This window comes from Lynx rufus, unplaced genomic scaffold (assembly GCF_022079265.1).
Source record: "Lynx rufus isolate CCGP_SWC_20201006 ecotype Redwood Valley unplaced genomic scaffold, mLynRuf1.p SCAF_8, whole genome shotgun sequence".
Lineage (NCBI taxonomy): Eukaryota > Metazoa > Chordata > Mammalia > Carnivora > Felidae > Lynx > Lynx rufus.
Window position 1 is genome coordinate 88,130,804 of NW_025814896.1, and position 18,782 is coordinate 88,149,585.

At 52.3% G+C, this 18,782-nt stretch overlaps 2 protein-coding genes across 3 annotated transcripts; one reads left to right on the forward strand and one right to left on the reverse strand.

The window, feature by feature from the left end:
* Positions 1 to 1,957: 1,957 nt before the first annotated feature.
* ANKRD53 (ankyrin repeat domain 53) lies at positions 1,958 to 7,829 on the forward strand. The gene is made up of 6 exons (XM_047069301.1): positions 1,958 to 2,022; positions 2,273 to 2,477; positions 2,809 to 3,008; positions 4,291 to 4,455; positions 4,860 to 4,980; positions 6,981 to 7,829. Exons 1-6 carry the CDS (start codon positions 1,958 to 1,960, stop codon positions 7,692 to 7,694), a joined length of 1,470 nt encoding a protein of 489 aa, XP_046925257.1. The 3' UTR covers positions 7,695 to 7,829.
* A 400-nt stretch (positions 7,830 to 8,229) lies between these two features.
* Positions 8,230 to 17,113, reverse strand: TEX261 (testis expressed 261). Of its 2 annotated transcripts, none has more exons than XM_047067960.1 (6): positions 16,938 to 17,113; positions 15,216 to 15,295; positions 13,923 to 14,076; positions 11,977 to 12,044; positions 11,144 to 11,246; positions 8,230 to 10,974 (listed from the first exon to the last, which is right to left on the reverse strand). In XM_047067960.1, the coding sequence occupies exons 1-6, from the start codon at positions 16,954 to 16,956 to the stop codon at positions 10,859 to 10,861; spliced, it is 540 nt and encodes a 179-aa protein (XP_046923916.1). In that variant the 5' UTR covers positions 16,957 to 17,113; the 3' UTR covers positions 8,230 to 10,858. The 2 variants fall into 2 exon arrangements, with proteins under 2 accessions (XP_046923916.1, XP_046923914.1); XM_047067958.1 differs by lacking the exon at positions 16,938 to 17,113 and adding an exon at positions 16,234 to 16,303.
* Between the last annotated feature and the right edge of the window lie 1,669 nt (positions 17,114 to 18,782).

The window sequence follows — 18,782 nt, forward strand, 5'->3', positions numbered from 1 at the left end:
ATACATAGGGCTTGCTGTCATTCTTAGGATCCTAGCACCCCAGAAACAACAGCCCACAGAATCCCCCAACTGCCAGGACCTCCTCAAGCTTTGTCCCTGCAACGCATTGTCACTTTATCTTAATTTGTTCATTAGAAGCCAGTTGTTAAGGCCCCACCTGGGGAAGGTATCCAGTAGAATTTGCTGGCTTTTAAGGTGCATAGGAGGGGTGCTGATGCCTTTGGACCACTGGGGTTGGGAAGGCAAGTGGGCTACCAGAAGAGGTTTCCCTGGAATGAGGGAGAGCTGCTTCAGGGTGGAGAATCTGCATTTTTGTCCCTCCCTGTAGGTCTCTGTGGTCTTGGGAGAAACTGCGCCCCCCTTCTTAGATTTCTCTGGGGGAAATACCAGGAATGATGTGGCACAGAGGGGAGAAGGTAGTCAGAAGTGGGTGGTATGGTCGGGTATATCTACATTTGACCCTGGGGCCTCAGTAAACCTCTGATAAGCTTGGGGTCATTCCCCCCTGAGAAGGGATGGAATGTGGATATGGTTCAGTAATACTTAACAGTGACTCCAGCAACACTGATGGCCTGACTGCCATGTATTGTAAAAACTTAAAAAGGCAAACTGAGGAAAACATTGACAGCAAAATATGTATAAAGGGTTACTATGTTAATAGGTTTTACAAAACAGTAAGAAACACTTTTAGGACCCTCAAAGAACAATGTGAATAAACAGATGATTCCCAGAAGAGAAAAACACTGATGATGATTTAACTCTTGGTAGTAATCAGGAAGTCAAATAAGAACATTCCCACTACCAAATTAACAAATGTTTATTTAAAGTCATACTATTCAGTGCTGGTGATGATGGTTCAAGTATTTGCTTTTAATAATAGCAAATTCATAGATAGCTGGCCCAGTCTCACTGCTCCAATTCCCTCCCTCGTTTGGTAGGTAGTAGTATTCCCATTTTGCCAGTGCAGAAACTAAGACACAGAGGTCAAGTAACTCATCCAAAGTCACACAGGTGATGTGCAGCGAACCTGCTTGACTGCAGGTAGAAGTATAAATGAAGGGGGGCCTGCGAGTCTCAGTTGGTTAAGTGATCTCGGCTCAGGTTTCTTGCATGGGGGCTGGTGTGGGTTCCAGCCTGGGTCCGACTCTGTGCTGACAGCTTGGAGCCTGGAGCCTGCTTCAGATTCTGTGTCTCCCTCTCCCTCTGCCCCTCCCCTGCTCATGCTCATGCACGCGTGCGCTCTCTCTCTCTCAAAAACAAATAAACATTAAAAAAAAAATGAAGTGTAAATGAATATGAAACCTTGCCGGCGGGCAGTTTGGAAACACATACCAACCCTTTAAGAATGTTCATTCCTTTTTACCTAGTAATTCTACTTCCAGGAATCCATCCTAAGGAAACAACCAAGATGAATCATTTTGTTTTCCAACGCACACGTGAAATGATAGCATGTCCATTATGATGTTGTGTTGCGGTTGCGTCATAATGTACGTTTAGTACGTGGCATGACAGTGGGGGCCAGTTCATGATAAAACGCTAAACGAAAAGAAGTCCAAAAAAATATCTATATGATATGTACATACGTATCGTAACAGACTGTGGTTTCTGTGGGTGGTTGGATTCTGATTTTCTCGTCATCTTTTTCTCTGTTTTTACAATCAGCACTTATTAATTTTATAATCAGAAACAAAACCTCTGTGTCTTTTGGTTTGTGTGTGGTTGATGCTGTTTCCAAGGCGCGCAGGGCGGCGGGGATCCCGCGGCAGGATCTCCTGAAGACGGCCTGCCCGGCCAGATAGCCAGGGACGCTAACGGGTCTTCGCCGCCCGGGAGCCGGCGGTTACTAAGCCGCGAGGTGGCGCAGCTCCTCGGAGGAGCGGCGCTGCCCAGAGCGCAAGTTCGAACACCCTCGGGAGGGTGGCGCGGGCGGGGGCAGTCCCCGCAAACAAGTGTCGCCATGCCGCCAGCGGAGAAATTCTCCCACAAGGTCTCCTGGGGTGGTTCGTCGCCCAAGCAGCCCAGGTGAGCCGGGGATGAGGTGGTCCCGGGCTGCAGGGCCTCCCAGGAGGGGCAGGGCCCAGTTGGGGTGGGGGCCTTGTGCAGGAGCCCGAGGAGCCCGAGAGCCGGGCTGGGGTCCGGGCTTGCCTCCGGAGAGGTGCCCGGGGACAGTGGCTTCCTCATTGCCCTGCTGACCAGCGAACCCTGGCCTGGCCTCCAGAAACACCCCGGTGCTCAGTGACAGCCCTCGCCGTCACGCACGTCCCCTCTGCAGGGCTTCCGGCCCAGACCGGGACTCCGCTTTCTCACTCACCTCCTCGCTTCCAACCCTCCACTTGCGCTACAACTCTAACCCGGATGAGTGGGACAAGAGGGCCATAGGGAGCTACTACGAGTTGTACGCGGCGGCGCTGGGCAACCTGGAATGGTTGCGGTTCTGTCTGAGTCAGCACGGTGAGGAAATCCCGGCAGATGACAAGGTGAGGCCTTGGAGCTTGGGGGCAAGACCTGAAGTCCTCTGCACTCACAAAAATCTCCTGACATACTTGTTCCCTGGCAAAGATGTGCCTATGCAGCATCCGCAGATGTCCTTTTCTGTGTAGATTGTCCTAATTCACCTTGCTACTGTGGGAGAGCCATTTGGGGGCAGCCAGCAAGGGTGCGCACATATGGGGCTGGGGGGTGGGAAAGGAGTGTGAGCAAGGGATCCCTGGGGGTCAGGGAAGAGGGATGGGTAATCCTAAGGAATTGCTCTCTAGGTTAGTCGTGAGCCCTGCTCAGGCTTCTCCTGCCCTCCTCTGGTCTCCACAGGGTTTCACTGCCATCCACTTCGCAGCCCAGAGTGGCAAGCTTGCATGCCTGAAGGTCTTGGTAGAGGAGTACAAGTTTCCCGTGGACCTGCCCACCAACAATGGCCAGACACCCCTGCACCTGGCCATCCACAAGGACAACAAGACCATGATCCTCCCCTGCATTCACTACCTGCTTAAGCAAGGGGCGGCCCTCAACACGTGAGTCCAGCCTGTGTCCAGAAAGTGTCTTGGAGCGTGGGCAGATAGGAACCCCACTTCCAGATAGGCAGATCCATGCAGGACAGGGAGAGGGCTATGGGGTGACAAGGATTGGGTCCCACATAATGCAGCCAACGAGCCCACATAGTGTGGTAAGGAGATCAGGCTCTGGGAGAGGACAGGCCTAGTTCACATCCCAGCTTTGCCATCTGCTAGCAAACGGAAAGACTTCAGGGAAGCCACTCGACCCTTAGCCTCAGTGCTCTGGTTCCCCAGCTTGTCAGTACACTAGAGTCACCTGTGGAGCTTCACAAATACCAGTGCCTGTGGTTTCAATCAAAGGTTGAAATTGGTATGGGGTGTAGTCTGGGCCTTGGAAAGCCTAAAATATCCCCAAGTATTTCTAATTTGCAGCAAAGTTTGGAAACTATTTCCTCAGTGTTTTCAACTGAAATTTGAGAGGATGACATGAGACTATTGTGATAATGGAGGAAGTACATGAAAAGGGCATGGATGGCATATGAGGGACTGCACTCATTCGTATACACAGAGCGCCAAGCCAGAGTTGAGGAATAGAGCAGTGAAGACATAGAAACGGTCCCTGCTGTTATGAAGCTGATATACTAGTGCAGGAGCAGACAGGAAGTTAACTAATAAATGATCAAAATGACAATGTAGTGAGTGGTTACAAGAAATAAACAGGGTGATGAGGTGGTGAGTAAAAGAGGCAGGGAGAGGATCCATCTTGGAAGGGGAAGTCACCTCTAAGGACATGACATTTAAATTGCAGCCTGAAAACTGGGAGCAAGCCAGCCATGCAAAGAACCAGGGAAAAGTGTCCCAGGCAGAGGGAATATGATGCGCAAAAGATCACATGTTGGCAAAGAGTGGGGCAAGGTCAGAAGATGAGGCTGAGGTGGAGGCAGGGCTCAGGTCATTCAGGCCTTGTGCGTCATGGCCAGGCAGGGGTAGGTACAGGAGGGCTGACTGACTTATGAACCAGTAAGGTTAGTGCCTCTAAGCTCCAGCCAACCCAGCTCTTCTTCCAGCAGTTCTTAACAGTTGCATTTCCGTATAATCAGACTTTTATCATTCACTTAGTCCAAACCCTCCTTCCACAGTGGAGGAAACTGAAGCTTAGAGAGGAGAAGGGATGTGCCAGAGTCACCCAGTGGGCTGGTGGCAGAGCAAGTCTGGAAGCCAGTTTGCCCACCTCTCTGATGGGCAGATGCCCTTTGTCCCTCCTCTCTGCCCTCTTCCCCCCCGGTGGGGCCCTCTACAGTCAGACGTGCAATGGCTCCACACCCCTCCACCTGGCGGCCTGCCAGGGCCTGCTGAAATGTGTGAAGGTCCTGGTGCAAAATGGGGCCGATGTCCATGCCCGAGATGCCATGGGCTGCAAACCCATCGACTACTGCAAAATATGGAATCACCGCAACTGTGCCAGGTGAGAGAGTAAGAACCACCCACAGCCTGCTGCCCTTCCCCTGGGGCCCTCACCTAAGAACTTTTGAGAGGGGGGTCTGGGCTGGGAGAGAAGTCTGCTGAGGAGACTCCTGCCCAGGATATTATTCCCAGGGCTTTCTGTAGGGCCTCACTCCTTTGGGTTTAGAATTACCCTTCCTTGCCCAGAGGCCCTGGGTCCTCAGCAGGAGGGTGGTGATCAGACCATCAGACACTTTCCTCTCTCACCTCAAATGACAGTAGTTAGTCAGAGGGGCCTTGAGCAGTGGAGGAATGTGTCTCTGGTGGCTCCTCTCACCCATATCAGGCCTTCAGCAGCCAGTCTTCCCAGTCTTGGTTAAAGCTCAGTCATCAGAAGGATGACACACACCCCCACCTTGGCACCAGGTTCTTGAAGGATGCCATGTGGAAACGGGACAAGAAGGACTTTGCTTGTGAGATGGGGAAATTGAAGACGCTCAAGGACCAGCTGGCCCTCATGGAACAGGACTACCTGACTGAGTATCAAGTAAGGGGGAGGGGTGGACAGGGGTGCCCAGCAGCCACTGCTATCCAAGCATGTGAGCAGAGGACAAGTGCACTCACATGCACAGTTATTTAGAAGAGTGGCTGGTAGCAATCCCACCCAGAAAAAGCCTCCCTCTCCCCATCCTCTGAAATTCCACCCTTAAAAGCCACTCCTTTACGTCAAAAGTCTTGTTTTGTGTTAGAAAGCAAATACAGCTTAAATTAGCAAGAATTTATGGCACCCCTCCCTAGTGCATTGCCTCCTTCTGGATTAGGAGGAAAATCTCTAATGAGACCCATTCCCTGCGTATACTGGGATTCACATTGGTTAAACAGACCCATCCTTTGGGGCACCTGGCTGGCTCAATCCGTGGAGCATGTGACTCTTGATCTCAGGGTTGTGAATTCAAGCCCCACATTGATTGTAGAGATTACTTAAAAATAAAATCTTAAACATATCCATCCTTTCCAACACACTGTACTCTGTGCTAGGAACCTGCTGGACCCTGAGGCGCCAAAGATAAATGAGATGTGGTCCCCTCACTCAAGAAGCTTAGGGTCTAGTAAAGGAGGTGGGTTATATTCCCACAGAGGAGGAAGGGTCCAGGAAGATGCCAGAGAGATAATGCTTAAGAGGATCTTTAAAGATGGGCAGCAGTTGGCCATAAGAAGAAGGGAAGGGGTAACCAAACAGAAGGAACAGACAGCCTTGTGGACAGGCCTAGAGGTACAGGAGAATGTGGTATATGCTGAGAGTAGGGGATCAGATGTGAGTTGGAGATTGACAAACTAGAGACTTGGCAGGGGCTCAGATCTATCATGGACCTGGGCTGGGTAAGAATGGGGAAGTAGCTAAAGGATTTTAAGCAGGTGTCATTATATAGGATGCGAGTCCAAAAAACCAAAAGGAAGATCCTGGGAATCCTAAGTGAATCCATAAGTGGGGAGGGCATCAGGCCTGGCAAAATCCAGTACTCCAGCTTGGTTCCAGCTGCATTTTTCTCCAGCTTTCTCAACCCTACCCTCTTCTGTTGTTAGTGTCACCCAGTCCCATGTGCCCAGAGGAGGCAAAGCTCATCCATTCCCATGACTCTAAACTTTCCCAGAAGCCCCTTGTAGCTCTCCCCTTATCTCTTACTGGCCTCATTGGATCATATGTCCATTCTTGCTCCAATCCCTAGAGGTAAAGGAAAGCCATGTGCTGGCTGACCTGCGTCTGGGGCAAGGCTGATGGAATTATTATGATTGGCTTAGCCTAATCAGAGCCTATCTCCCAAGCTGGGTCAATCTCCATACCACTTGATTGCTTAGCAACAATCTGGGAAGTGAGACACTGAAACAAGGGTATGGAAAGGGGGCAGTTCTGTGACAAGTTGAGGGTTCAGTTCTAGTAGAGGCAGAAACAGAGAGGTAGGCTGAGTCATCACCACCTGGTGCAAAGAGCCAGCCAACTATATACCCTGACATACAAGGCCTACCACTTCAAGAAGCCTGCCCAGATCGACTCCCCTGGTTCCAGACCTTCCAAACCTTTCTTTCTCCTTCCAGAGTCAAGGATTTGCCTTTCCCCCCATCAAACCAGAGGTTCTCTTAGGGAAGGACATAGCTCCACTACCAGACTGGGGGCTTCTTTGGGGGTGGAGGCTTGTCTCCCCCATGAGACCTGAGGTTCCCCATAGGGCAGGGACTGTATCTCCCACTCACGCTGGAGACCTAGGGCAGAGGCTGTGTCAGATTGGAGGTTTCCTCTATGGGAGAGGGTCTATCTGCCCCATCAGCCCAGGGGCTCCCATAGGGTAATAGTTGTCTCCCTGTCAGAACAAGGGCTCCCATAAGGCAGGAGTTCCTCCCATCAGACTTAGGTTTCCCCTGGGGCAGCACTGTATGATGGGTGGCCAATGACACCTGAGGTTTTCGAGGGCTATAGCCACAGGGCCCCCTTCCACAGAAGCGGGGAGGGGGCAGCCCTCCACAACTATCTTGTACCCTCTGATGTTGCAGAAAAAGCACCAAATTCTGAGAGAAGCTAATTTCAAGAAGTGGCTCCACTGCAAGCAGCTGCTCCGAGGCCAATCCCTGATCCGGACCGCGAAGCGAGAGCCTTGTACCCCACGCCAGGCTATGGCCCTCTCCAAGGCCACCAAGTACCAAGGACTGAGGCCTCCCAAGAGCTTCTACCCCTCCCCAGAGGCGCGCCTGCGAGAGACACCGCGGCCCAAGCTGCAGCCCTTGAGGACACACACGCCCATGCAGCCCATGGTCAGGCGGCCCAAGTCATGGAATGTTAGCAACAATCCTGCCAGATCACCCACCACCCAGATCGGCTACACGCAGGGCATCCGCCTGGGTGTGCATCCAGACCCCAGCTCAGAGCATGACTTCCGCAGCTTCCTCAAGGTGAGGTCCGACAGGCACGGTAGTGCCAAACTGTGCACAGTGGCCGGCAACCAGGTGGCACCTGTGCCCCAGCTGCCTTTTGAGGTGATAGTCCAAGAGCTGTACCCTTCGGTGCGGCCATACAGGATGAAAATGCCCCAGGGCTTTTGCTCTGTCAGCATGAAGGATGTGCCCCAGAAGCGGCACTTGGGTGATAACAACTTCTGGACTGACGCTCTGGCCATGAACCTGCGCGAGACATTTGATGAAGCCTTCCTGGCAGCTGTGCAAGCCCATCAAAGGCTCCCCACTCGACCCTACCTGAAAAGTCCCCCATAAACTTATTTTGGTAGGCTCTCTACCTGAGGCAGCCCAACGGAGGCTGAGATGTGATTCATGGTGTGGACGGAGGACAGGGAGAAAAGTGCCCACAGGCTTCCCACTCTCCAGCACAAAGATCTGAGCTTCTCTCAACAAAAGCCTATATCCCAGGTCTCCCTTCTCCACAAAGAAATTTCTTGGACCCCCTCCCCCCCAGGAGATTTAAGTTAGGGCAAAGGCCTCAGAGTGGGTATCAGTCTCTATCCTGGGCCCTAGCATTGTAAAAGTGACACTTGGGTGTCCCCAATACCTCCCCTCCCTCTCAGCCCACCAGGAACAAGGCTTCCAGGATGAGGGACTGCTGGAAAATTCTGCCTCCTGTTCAGATTAAGTCCTTCAAGGTTTCTGTAGATCAGGGAGGCACAAGCAGCATATCTCGGGGGAAAGGAGGGAGGACATGTGGCTTCAGTTCGAGACTATAGAAGCACTTGCACTTCCTCCAGGTAGCTATCCTGGATCCCCTGCTATCCCCTGTACACATCACTACAAATCATTCATTAAACAAACATTTATTGAGTGCTTTCTATGTACCAGGCACCAAGCCAGGCACTGTTGATACAAAAACTGAAGGACAGTCCCTGCCCTCAAGGAGCTTACAGTCTAGTGGGGAAATAGACCAGTAAGCAGGCAAGTAAGCCTAGAGTGAATTGTGTGGTGTGCTGGGGGGGAGAGGGGACAGAGCTCAGAGGTAATGAAACCTAAGTTGAGAAGGTACCCAGGTGAGCAGAAGAAAGGGGAATCAAAGTGGCATCTCTGAATACAGGAGGCTGGAGCACATGGTGCAAGGTGGCAAGTGATGAGACCAGAGGCGAGCAGTAACCAGATATCACAAGTCTCACAAGCCATGCTAAGGGGTCTGGACTTTATCCTGAGAGCAGTAGGGAGCCATGAAAGGTTGTAGGCCAGGGAGTGACCTGATCAACTATACATTTTAAAGACAACTCTGGCTGTGGGACAGAGAAGCAGAAGGAGGCTGTCACAATAATCCAGGTATAAGTTGATGACAGTGGCAGTGGCTTGAATCAAGAGATGTTAGGAAAGTAAATTTAACAGTTTTTAGAGACTGGATGGGGGTGGGGAGGGGCCGAAAAAGAAAGCAGGGCTAGAAAGCTGGTTTCTGGTCTGGCTCCTGAGAGGTCTTGGGGCCACAGCAGGTACCCAAAAGAGGCAGGTTTACAGAGGACAGCAACAAGTGCCCTCTGGCCCATGAGAGTTGCCTGTGCACCCAAAGGCAGAACTATGTAGTTCAGAAGACCAGGAGGGACATCGGGGCTGGAGGTCAACTCTCAATTCCTTGGCAAAGAGTCCTTGAAGCCATCAGCATGGATGGGCTCCTCCAGGGAGCCCACAACAGAACCCTGAGAAACCCCATGTGTGGGGGGCAAATGGAGAGGCCTGTGCAGGAAACTGAAAGGAAGAGCCAGAGGTAGGAGGAAAACCAGCCAGAGGAGTGCCAGTAAAGTGCAACTCAAGGAGCTGGGGGTGGTCAGCCCTGTCAGATGCTGCAGAGATCCAGCAGGATATGAGAGGACTTAGCACAAAGCCACCGGCAACCCCCAGGCGAGAAGCCATATCATCATGGTGAGGAACAAAGAAGTGGATGGCAAGGGAGAGCAGGGCCAGCTGCTGACCCACAGTGAAGATGGTATCGGCCTCCTGCGTCTTCCACCTTGTCCTCCCTTGTCTGCATAGGATAAAAAGGCCCGGCCATCTCCTCCCCACCAAGAAAAACCCAAAATGTGCTACTCCTCTCAGGGAAAGGGACAGGCTGGCATTTTTAAGAGAACAGGAAACACTAACGTCAGGAGATGCGGGGCTGTGGTGGGACTTGAGGCAGGATATAGAAAATTTCAAGCACAGACGCCTTCCCCGGCTTAAAGGTACCACAGGTGCACTGTCCATCTCCGCACCCGCCAGCCTCGCTCTGAGGTAGAGGACGTGGCTAGGAACGGCTCTCGTGGGGGCTGCACGCCAACGTGCACGGCTGAGTACTTGCAAGGCACTGTAGCTGGAGTGCAAAGTCAGCATATGCTGGTCTGTGCCAGGATCTGGCCTGCCTTCTTGCAAGACTGAGGTCATCTCCTCAGGAGCCAAGAGCACACAGAAGAGAGGGCCAGCCCTCGTGTGCTCTTAGAGTGACAAACCATTTCTCCCCTCAGTCCCAGTTCTTAAAAATTAGGCTGTAACCCAGGCTGCCTGGAAGCCAATTTCTATTTTGTTTCTCCTCAGGCCTGAGACAGAATTCGGCCAGAAACCACTCCTTTTCCCCAGGGGAAGACTTGCAAGTAGGATATTGCAGATATTCTGAAAATCCAACCCAGTCCCAAACTGTGCCTCTCTGTCCCCAGTTGTGACAGCCGTGGAGCCGCAGGTAAAGAAGAGACAGATGAAAAGGGAGGGGGCATGAGAAAGGCTGCCTCCACCCCAACTCCCCTGATCTGGCTCAGCTCCTCATCGCTGCTCATTTCCCACAAAAGGCCATGACAGCAGTCCCTTCGAGAGGGCAAGACCCAAACCCAGAAAAGGAGCCACTGGAACAGAAAAGCCCATCCAGTCCAGGGCAGAAGAGCAATAGGAAGAAAGGGAGATGAACTTTCAGGGTATTAAGGCAAACAGTGCCACCTAGAATCTTTATTCAAATGGGAATCAGCACTTGGACAGAAATCACAGTTCAACAGCAAAAACGATTTCTCTTGGAAGTGCCAAGCCATGGCCCCTCCCCACGGCCATCTGCCCAGAGAACTTATCCCTATTTGCTCTCCAGCTTCACAGCCCCTGCCCCGCCTGCCCAGGCTGAGCCAGAACCTCCTGACCCACCACAGAAGCCGGCAGGAGGGTCACAGGGAGCTCAGCTTCCGAATAACCAGGTGGACCATGGCCTCCTGGCTAAGCAGGCTCTGCCATCCCCCCGGTGCCCTCTGAGGTCACGCCCTCTAGCAACATCAGATCTGAGCCAAGCTGAGCCCCTCGAGGAAGGTGGGGACGAGGGCTTCAGGGAGAGTCAAGGGAACGAGGGCCAGGGCTGGGGGAAGGTGCCTTCCAGGCTCACGGCCCCCACCTAGTGCAGAGGCCCAGGGGCCTGACTCTCCTGATCTTGCTCCCACATCCCCTCCCCAAGGGGTTCAGTATATCTTCTGACGACTGGGTAGAATGGCCTCTTTGATGAAGGAGAAGACAACCAGGATCCCTAAGCGTTTGCCCCGCTTGCCTTTGGTGAAGTAATTGGAGACCACGTCATCTGTGGAGACATAGGCAGGGAGATGAGTGTGTGTGTCTAAATGTGAACACGGCTCTCCCCACCTGGAGCCCAAGTGTGTCTCTCTCACAGGGCTGGGCTCTGGCTCCCCGTGTAGATCCAGGTCTTCCTGGTGTCATCCCACCATGACCCCTGACAAACCCCTTCTCACCTCCTGGCTGCATGGTGGAGGGCAGGATGTTTTCCCCAGCCGACAGCGACACAAAGAACGCAAACGGGATTATCCACAGACAGAAAGTGAAATAGGCCAGGACCTGGCAACAAGAGACACTGAAAAGAGGGTGCCCCGTAGGTGCCAAGGGTGGGCCGGACATGGTCACCGTGTATCTTACAGAGGCGCTCAAGGGTGCACAGAAGGCCCCCACACCTGATCTCTGAAGGAGGCCAGGGCCCAGGAAGCAGAGACAAGACAACCTCAGACACGGAGATAATTCAGTGGGGAAAGGTGAAGGCTGAGGATGGCTGAGTGTGACCACAATCCCCAAATCCTGGTCACTAGGACAAGCAATTCCTCTGAACTAAAGGAGGCAGATGGAGGGCAAAACCATGGCTGACCCATATTCCCCAAAACAGTGACCCTGTTCTTCCCAAGGGTCAGAACTGCAGCAGCAGGGTGTGGAGGGACCCAGAGAGGAGAAAGGCTTGGCGGGCCACTGGGAGGAGCCGGGCTTCAGGACCGCAACCTGCCCAGCCCCGTGAGATGTGCATCAGCCAAGGCCACCCCCCTGCCCCATCCTGACCTCAGGTGATCCTGGGAGAACCAAAGGACTTCCCGTGGGAGAGCAGTGTCCTCCCCACCTCTGCCAAAGGGTTCCCTGCTCCTCATCCACACTGCTTTCTAAAATCATCAGTACTATTTTTTTTAAATGTGTTATCCCTAAATAGACTGTTTCAAATCACAGCTAAGTTCACAAAGCAAATAATGCAAGTCCCCTTTACTTCCCCTGGCCCTGCTAATAGTTCGACGTACTGAACACTTCTTACCTCTGAGAAAGGATAATATTCCTCTGCAAAAAACTGAAACGCTAGGTAGTGATTCACCACCACTAGCCCTGTTGAGGGAATGAAGAGTCAGTCACTTTGGGGAGAATAACATAAAGCTAGACTTTTAACCTTCAAAAGGCCCCTGGGAGTGGGGAGCCCTGAGTCTCAGTCCTGATTTTACACCCATCTCACAGTATGGCTATAAGCCAAGCACACCACCCTCCAGAACTCAGTTTTCCGTCTGTTAAAATGGGAGCATTAGCTCCTGCCTGCCCACTGCAGAAGGCATTTATGAGCAAAATTAGAAGGCATTAAGAAAGCTCTTTGAATGGTTTAAAAATGAGACTTTAATGTTACATAATTCAAGGCACTGTGACAATCAACCTGGTTTGAAGTGGACGTGAGTCCTGAAGAGTGCTCTCCCATGGGCGTGGGTGCAGGAAATCATGGGTGTGCAGGTACCAAACATACTGCCAACAGATTCTACTCTGAACTGGGCAGCAGGGAGAGGGCCTCAAATAAAAAGGCTCTCTCTCCTCAGGAATAAAAGGGCACAGTTTGCTACGCACACTTTTAGGGATCCTCCAGATTCTGGGGGAAGGGGCCCTTCCTCGTTCTGTCCCAGGGTAGGGCTCCCTGGTCTAAACTAGTATGTTCTGGACTGACACCCACCTCCTTAGTGTACACCCACGTTCATGGAGGGAGAGGTAACGTGTAGATCCCGGGGACGGGCTGCTCAGAGACAGGCATCCCTGCCTGTTCTCACAGTGAGGTGAAGGGCGGGCACCAGAACAAAGCACAGCCTCAAACTGAACGCCCCGCACAAACACCTCACAGCCCAGTGCCATGTCTTGCTTCTCTTTTCTCCTCTCTGGTGTCTCCCTTTCTAAGGGAGAGCTCCACCATACCTAGCCATACTCTAGAAATGAGGCGAAACTGGAAGACAGATGGTGCCTAATGCCCACACATCTTCAGACGAACTCTCTCGGGCATCTAAAGGGCAGGTCGGGGGAATGACAAAGGGAAGCCAAGAGGGCCTGCTGCTGTGGGGGGATGGGGAGGGTTCTATCCCCTGGGAAGATGCAGGAGGGGTCTGGTCTCCAGACTCCCCACACCAATCTCCACTGAACACATCCTCTGGTGGAATCAAACCAAGGTGCTCAGGGAAGAGGCCAGTCCTTGCTTTAATGCTATGCCCTCCTTGTGGATAACATTCTCTTTCCAGATTATCCCACAGAAATAGTAAAGTGGCTCTAAGAAACCCCCAATTACATCTCATATCCTGACCAAAGGCTAGATGACCAGTAATGTTTAATGGGAGAAAAGGCAATCCTGGTAACCAAACACTTCCCGGAATCTTTTCCAAGAATATCTATAATCGCCTACCGTGTGTCACTGGAGTCCATCATCTTTAAACAGATTGAGAAGCTAAGGCCAGAGAGGAGAAATGACTCTCAGGACCAGAAAGTAGTGCCAGGTCAAAAACAGAAAAGTCAGGGTCCTCCAAACACGTCTGTCTACCCCAAGGCAGGTGCCTGCAGGGGGACCCACAGACCCTTGTATTAAGACTTCGGGGCAGACGACTAGCTGGCGAGCTACCTGCCTTGCCAGGGTGGGGCCCTGGGCTTTTCCTGGCTAAGTGGTTTCTTAGGAGCCAAGACTATGCAGCAAACTCACCTTTTCTCCCTTCTCAAATTTACCTCCCTGGGAAAGCCCTCCCTGTCTGAGTATCCCACCCCTACCACCCCATCCCCCCAAATTCTAGTCACTAGAGCCAAGGTTCACTCTAGGCTCCTCAAGTGTGAGCACCCCAAGTTCCCCATCAGCCTGGCCTCCTGGAGAACCTCAGTGGTTTTGCCTCTTTTCTCTATATCCCCACAGTGCGCCTGACTGAGCTGGGCACATGCGACCACCTCAACTGCCTCCCCAACTCTGCCCCCTCTCACCGCATGAAAGGATGAAGTTAGGCGAGGTCAGCATGATGAAGGGGAAGGTCTGGAGGAGGCCAAAGTAGACGAGGTTGGTGAAGAGGCCCACGCCAATCATGAAGGTGGGGAAGCGTTCAAAAACGTAGAGGCCAATCAGCACAGCCGTGGAGAACTGAAACAACCAGAGGTACACAGTGCAGGGAGCCTCTTCCAGGCAGCCTTCTTGGTCTCACTAACCCCCAGCCCACTCCGGGGAACACTAGGTTCATATGCTTCAGTCTCCTCCTGTTTCACAGTCACAGGTCTGGCCTCCCCAACTTGTCTCTCAGCTCCCAAAGGGCAGCGTCTTTTCACGCCATTCTCAAAAAGTTGACAGCAACCCACCATAAAGGAAAAGAAAACAGTTTACAGATCAAAGTTCAAATTTCAATTCTAGTCTTTTCTGTTTTCCTTAAAATGCTGATCATGACCTACTGAATTGATTACACAACCCAATAATGAATGACACCTGCAGTTTGAAAAAACACTGTTCTGAAAGACTTATAGCTGTCAGCACTTAACAAATGGCAGTTGGCGGAATGAAGCTATAATTCCTATAGCAACACCCACAAACCAGGCCCCTGAACCCAGAGCTGAGAGCTATGGTCTTGTCTCCACTACTAACCCTCCACCCCAAGCCGTGCCCAGAGTGGCTGTTGACACCAGGTGACTTGAGCAGCACTGGGCTTCTCCCGTCCAAATATATGCCCCATCCCCGGCCCTTCCTGCAGCCGGCAGGAATCTGACCGCGCCAGCAGGCACTCTGGTAGCTTTGACATCAATGGCAAGGATTGTGTCCTCAGGAACAGAAGCCTTCCATGAAAGCTCCGGAGGGCAGGGCTTGGGCAGGCTTCCTTCCCTCTCTTAGGACAAGCCACTTGACCCAGTCAGAAAGAGGGCAATGAGTACTCTAACTCAAGTACTCAAAACTGTCCTTAGGTCCTTCTTAGTTCTAAATGCCATGAACAGAGCAAGGGGTTACAGACAATGGGAAACAACCAAGCAAAGGCCAGGCCGTGGTGCTGTCAACAGAGATGGCACTCAGCTGTCACCTGAAGGAACTGAGTGAAGCAATGCCACTTGGGGAAGGAGGTGAGGGAACACCTGTTCCAGACAGCACACTCAGGAGCCCAGGTCCAAGTCGAGGGGATAGGGGTGGCACCCTCAGGAAACAGCAGGGACACAGGTCTCATCATCCATGCCAAACTTTCCCCACTTCCTCCTTTGGAGGCAGGGCAAAAGAGGGGAAATCCTGGGAAATCTGCCACTTACCCAGATCATGTATTTTATGATCCTGCTGGTGGCCACTGTGTATTCTTCTATCAGTTCTGCCAGGTAATAGAGTCCGGCAGCTGAGGGGGTTAAGAAGAGGAACAAGCAGGAAGAACATTAGCCAGAGTCACTTCACCATCCTGGTCGTTCCTCTCTCTGCAGCTGGTCCCCACTGACCCTTCATGAACTCCAGCACGTAAGGAAAAACCAAACATCCCATGTGGTGTCCTCCCCTGACAAAGCAAAACCGTCAGGGCAACTAAGGAGACTTCATAAAACTGAATGAAAGCCTGTATTTGACGCCTCAGCACAATGCTAACCTCTGGTTCGTAAAGGACAAGTTCATTCATTCATTCAATAATATCTGTGGGCACCCGGCACGGGCCAGGTGCCGGGCTGAGTAATGAGAGTACAGAATAAGACAGACAAGGTCCCTTCCTTGACCCAGCGTGGGTAGGTGGGTAGTAGGCAAAGGAATCAGATGATCCCAGTGTGATAAGCCCTACTTCCGAGAAAGCAGAGGGCACCACCAAACCCCATAAGGAGAGCTTCCTTGAGGAGATGACATCTCAGCTGGGACCAAGAGTAGGAACCAGCCGGATGGAAACAGAAAGCGTGTCAAACTCCGAGAGAGTAGGCAGTACAAAGGGCCGGAGGCGAAAGAGCGGCGATAAGCCTGGAAAAGTTCAGCTCCGTAGGCCCGCGAGGGTGGGACCCGCAGCGGCTGGCAGTGCGCGAGCTCGGGCAAGGGGCAATGGAGTTAGCCACTCCCAGGCATTGCCGGGGTGCATTTTGTGACACCGGGAAGGACCCGCGGTCCCGAGGGCTGCTGGGTTCAGCAAGAGAGGGCAAGACCTGACGGGACGAGGAAGGAGAGAGATGCGAGGGCCCGGAGCACCGGACAGAAGTCCCCCGGGTGGCTCCGGCGACCCGTGAAGCGACCACCCTCGAGATGCGATCCCCGGCCAGCACAGATGCCGGACGGGAGCCCGCGCGGATCCGGGTCGCGCACTCTCACCGACGGCCAGCGTGATGAAGGCCACCTGAATGAAGAGCGACAGCCAGCTCAGCACGTACATGAACCACATGGCGCCCCCGCCCCACCCGCCCCCCGACCGCCAGGACGGGCCTGCGCGCTTCGGCTCCGGCGACACGGAGCCGCCGCCACCGTCGCCGCGTCCCCGCCCCGCGGACAGCGGGACGACCGTACGCCGCCGCCGAGAGAAGCACGGTCGGGGCGTAGCCCCCTGCCGAATCCGGCCTAGCGCCGCCTGCCGGCGCGGAGGACCAACCGCCGCGGCCGCGTACAGCACAGCTCTCGGGGAGCTGCATCCCCGGGGCTGCGCCAAGGGGACGGCCGGCAACGCACGGCCGGCGACGCAGCTCGCGGAGGCAGGACTGTCCCGGGGGGCGGGGAAGCGGCGCCTGCCGGAGGGCCAGCCTTCGGTGTGCTCCCTGGGCTCTCCCGCTTCCAGGGTGGAGGGGTCCAGGGCGCGAGAGGGCCGCCTGACCGCTCCCCAAACAAGCACCGACCGGAAACCTCTAGGCAGGTTTGCCTACAGCACTTTATCTCGCTACCGCAGGTAACCGGGACACAATTGTTGCATGCCTAACGCGTGCCAGGCACTGTGATTAAAGGCTACGCTGCATTTTCGTAATGGAAGTTGATTGGATGACGTAGATCATTTTATGGATAGGGAAGCTGGGGCCAAGGAAGGTTACCTTGCCTCAGGTCATACATCTAGGAAGCGGCACAGGCAGAAGTTGGGGCGCCTTTAAATCAGTCATCTTCAGGCGTAACTCTCCCTTTAGGCTGAGTTCCTTTAGGGTACTTTCTTCACCTTTGTATCGCCTGCACACCGCCAGTGGCTGGCACGCAAGGCGCCCAGTTGCAGCCGAAGGCATTTACTATCTACCATGGAGTGAGTTACCGAGGGGGAAGAAGGAGCAGGGCAGTCCTTGTTAAGAAGTTCTCCATCTAGTGGCCAAGACAGGCATGCAAACTAAAGTGTGCGGGATTCGGCCAGGCTACTCCTCTCAGAATAACCTTTACATGCATAAACGTAAATACAAAATTAAACATTAATCAAAAATTAAATATAGAATTACTATATGGTCCATCAATTACACTCCTGGGTATATACCCCGAAATATTGAAAGCAATGACTCAAAAGAGTTATGTATACACCAATGTTCATAGCAGCATTTGGTAGGCTCCTGGATAGGATAGGGCTGGTCACCAGAAAGACCAAGCCATGATTAGAAGCTTGGAACTTTTGGTCTCATCCCCCATCCTCCACAGAGGTGAGAGGGGCTAGAGATTGAGTTAATAATCAGTCATGCCTCTGTGATGAAGTCTTCCTAAAAATCCCAATACTGTGGGGTTCAGACGTTGGTGAATGCATCCCAGTGGTTGGAGGATGGCACACCCCAACTGCACAGAGACAGATGCTCCTGAGCTGGGGACCCTTCCAGACCTTGCCCTATGTGCTTCTTAACCTGGCTGTTCATCTGTATCTTTATAATATCCTTTGTAATAAACTGGTAAATGTAAGTAAATGTTTCAGAGTTTTGTCAGCCAATTACCTTTGAGTTGTCATTTCCAAGTTTTGTCTAGCAAATTACCCAACCTGAGGAAGGTGGTGTGGGAACCCCCTACTTTGTAGCCAAGTTGGACAGAAGCGTAGGTCCCCTGGAGACCCGTGACTGTAACTGGCATCTGACTTGAGGGCAGTCTTGTGGGACTGAGCCCTTAAACTTGCAAAATATCACACCAACTCCGTGTGGTTAGTATCAGAATTGAATAAAATTATAGGACACCAAGTCTGTGTACAGGTTGTTGGAAAATTGGTTGATGTGAGGGGAAAAGCCCACATGTTTGGTGTCATAAGGTTTGTGAGTAGAGAAACAGTTTTCCTTTATTACCACAATGACAAAGTATGAATGAACGTAAATGATGTTTCAAAATACCTTCAATCATGTGAGAGAGTTATGGATATTACTAACAAGTACTATGAGTCTGTTGCCTTTATTCACCATGGAGGGAAATGTTTAGTTTCAGTTAGAGGTTATTAGTGCAAATAAGATGGAATTTTTTTCCTTCCAATTTTCCAGGGTTCTGGAGTTGATCTCCCTGAATTCTGTGTCCACTGTTGACTTCTAAGGTGTCCCAAACCCCTGCTTAAGAATTCCTGGGAAGGGGGGCCTGGGTGGCTCAGTCAGTTAAGCGTTCGGCTCAGGTGATGATCTCACGGTTCATGAGTTCAAGCCCCACAGTTGGACTCTCTGCTAACAGCTGGGAGCCTGGAGCCTGCTTCCAATTCTGTGTCTCCCTCTCTCTCTGCCCCTCCCCTGCTGTCTCTCTCTCTCTCTCTCTCTCTCTCTCAGAGATAAATAAACATTTTTTTTAATTTTAAAAAAAGAATTACTAAGGAATATGTATAAGGGGCAGTGGGAGCTTAAAGGGCTGTGTGCCTGTTTATAAGCCTCTTTGTTGCAGCATGGGGAAACACTGAAAACGAAAGTTTATTAATAGGAAATTGGATAAAGTACCTTTTGATACATCAT

Bases quoted from the DNA above. Each gene is read 5' to 3' on its own strand.
- TEX261 (XM_047067958.1), bottom strand. From the start codon at position 16,303: ATGTGGTTCATGTACGTGCTGAGCTGGCTGTCGCTCTTCATTCAGGTG. The intron at 11,247-11,976 runs GTAAGAAGTGTT...TCTTGTTGCCAG, and splicing joins AATATTATCCTTTCTCAGAG to GTCCTGGCCTATTTCACTTT. The intron at 10,975-11,143 runs GTGAGAAGGGGT...ATGTCTCCACAG, and splicing joins CTCCACCATGCAGCCAGGAG to ATGACGTGGTCTCCAATTAC.
- ANKRD53 (XM_047069301.1), top strand. From the start codon at position 1,958: ATGCCGCCAGCGGAGAAATTCTCCCACAAGGTCTCCTGGGGTGGTTCG. The intron at 4,456-4,859 runs GTGAGAGAGTAA...CCTTGGCACCAG, and splicing joins AATCACCGCAACTGTGCCAG to GTTCTTGAAGGATGCCATGT. The intron at 4,981-6,980 runs GTAAGGGGGAGG...CTGATGTTGCAG, and splicing joins ACTACCTGACTGAGTATCAA to AAAAAGCACCAAATTCTGAG.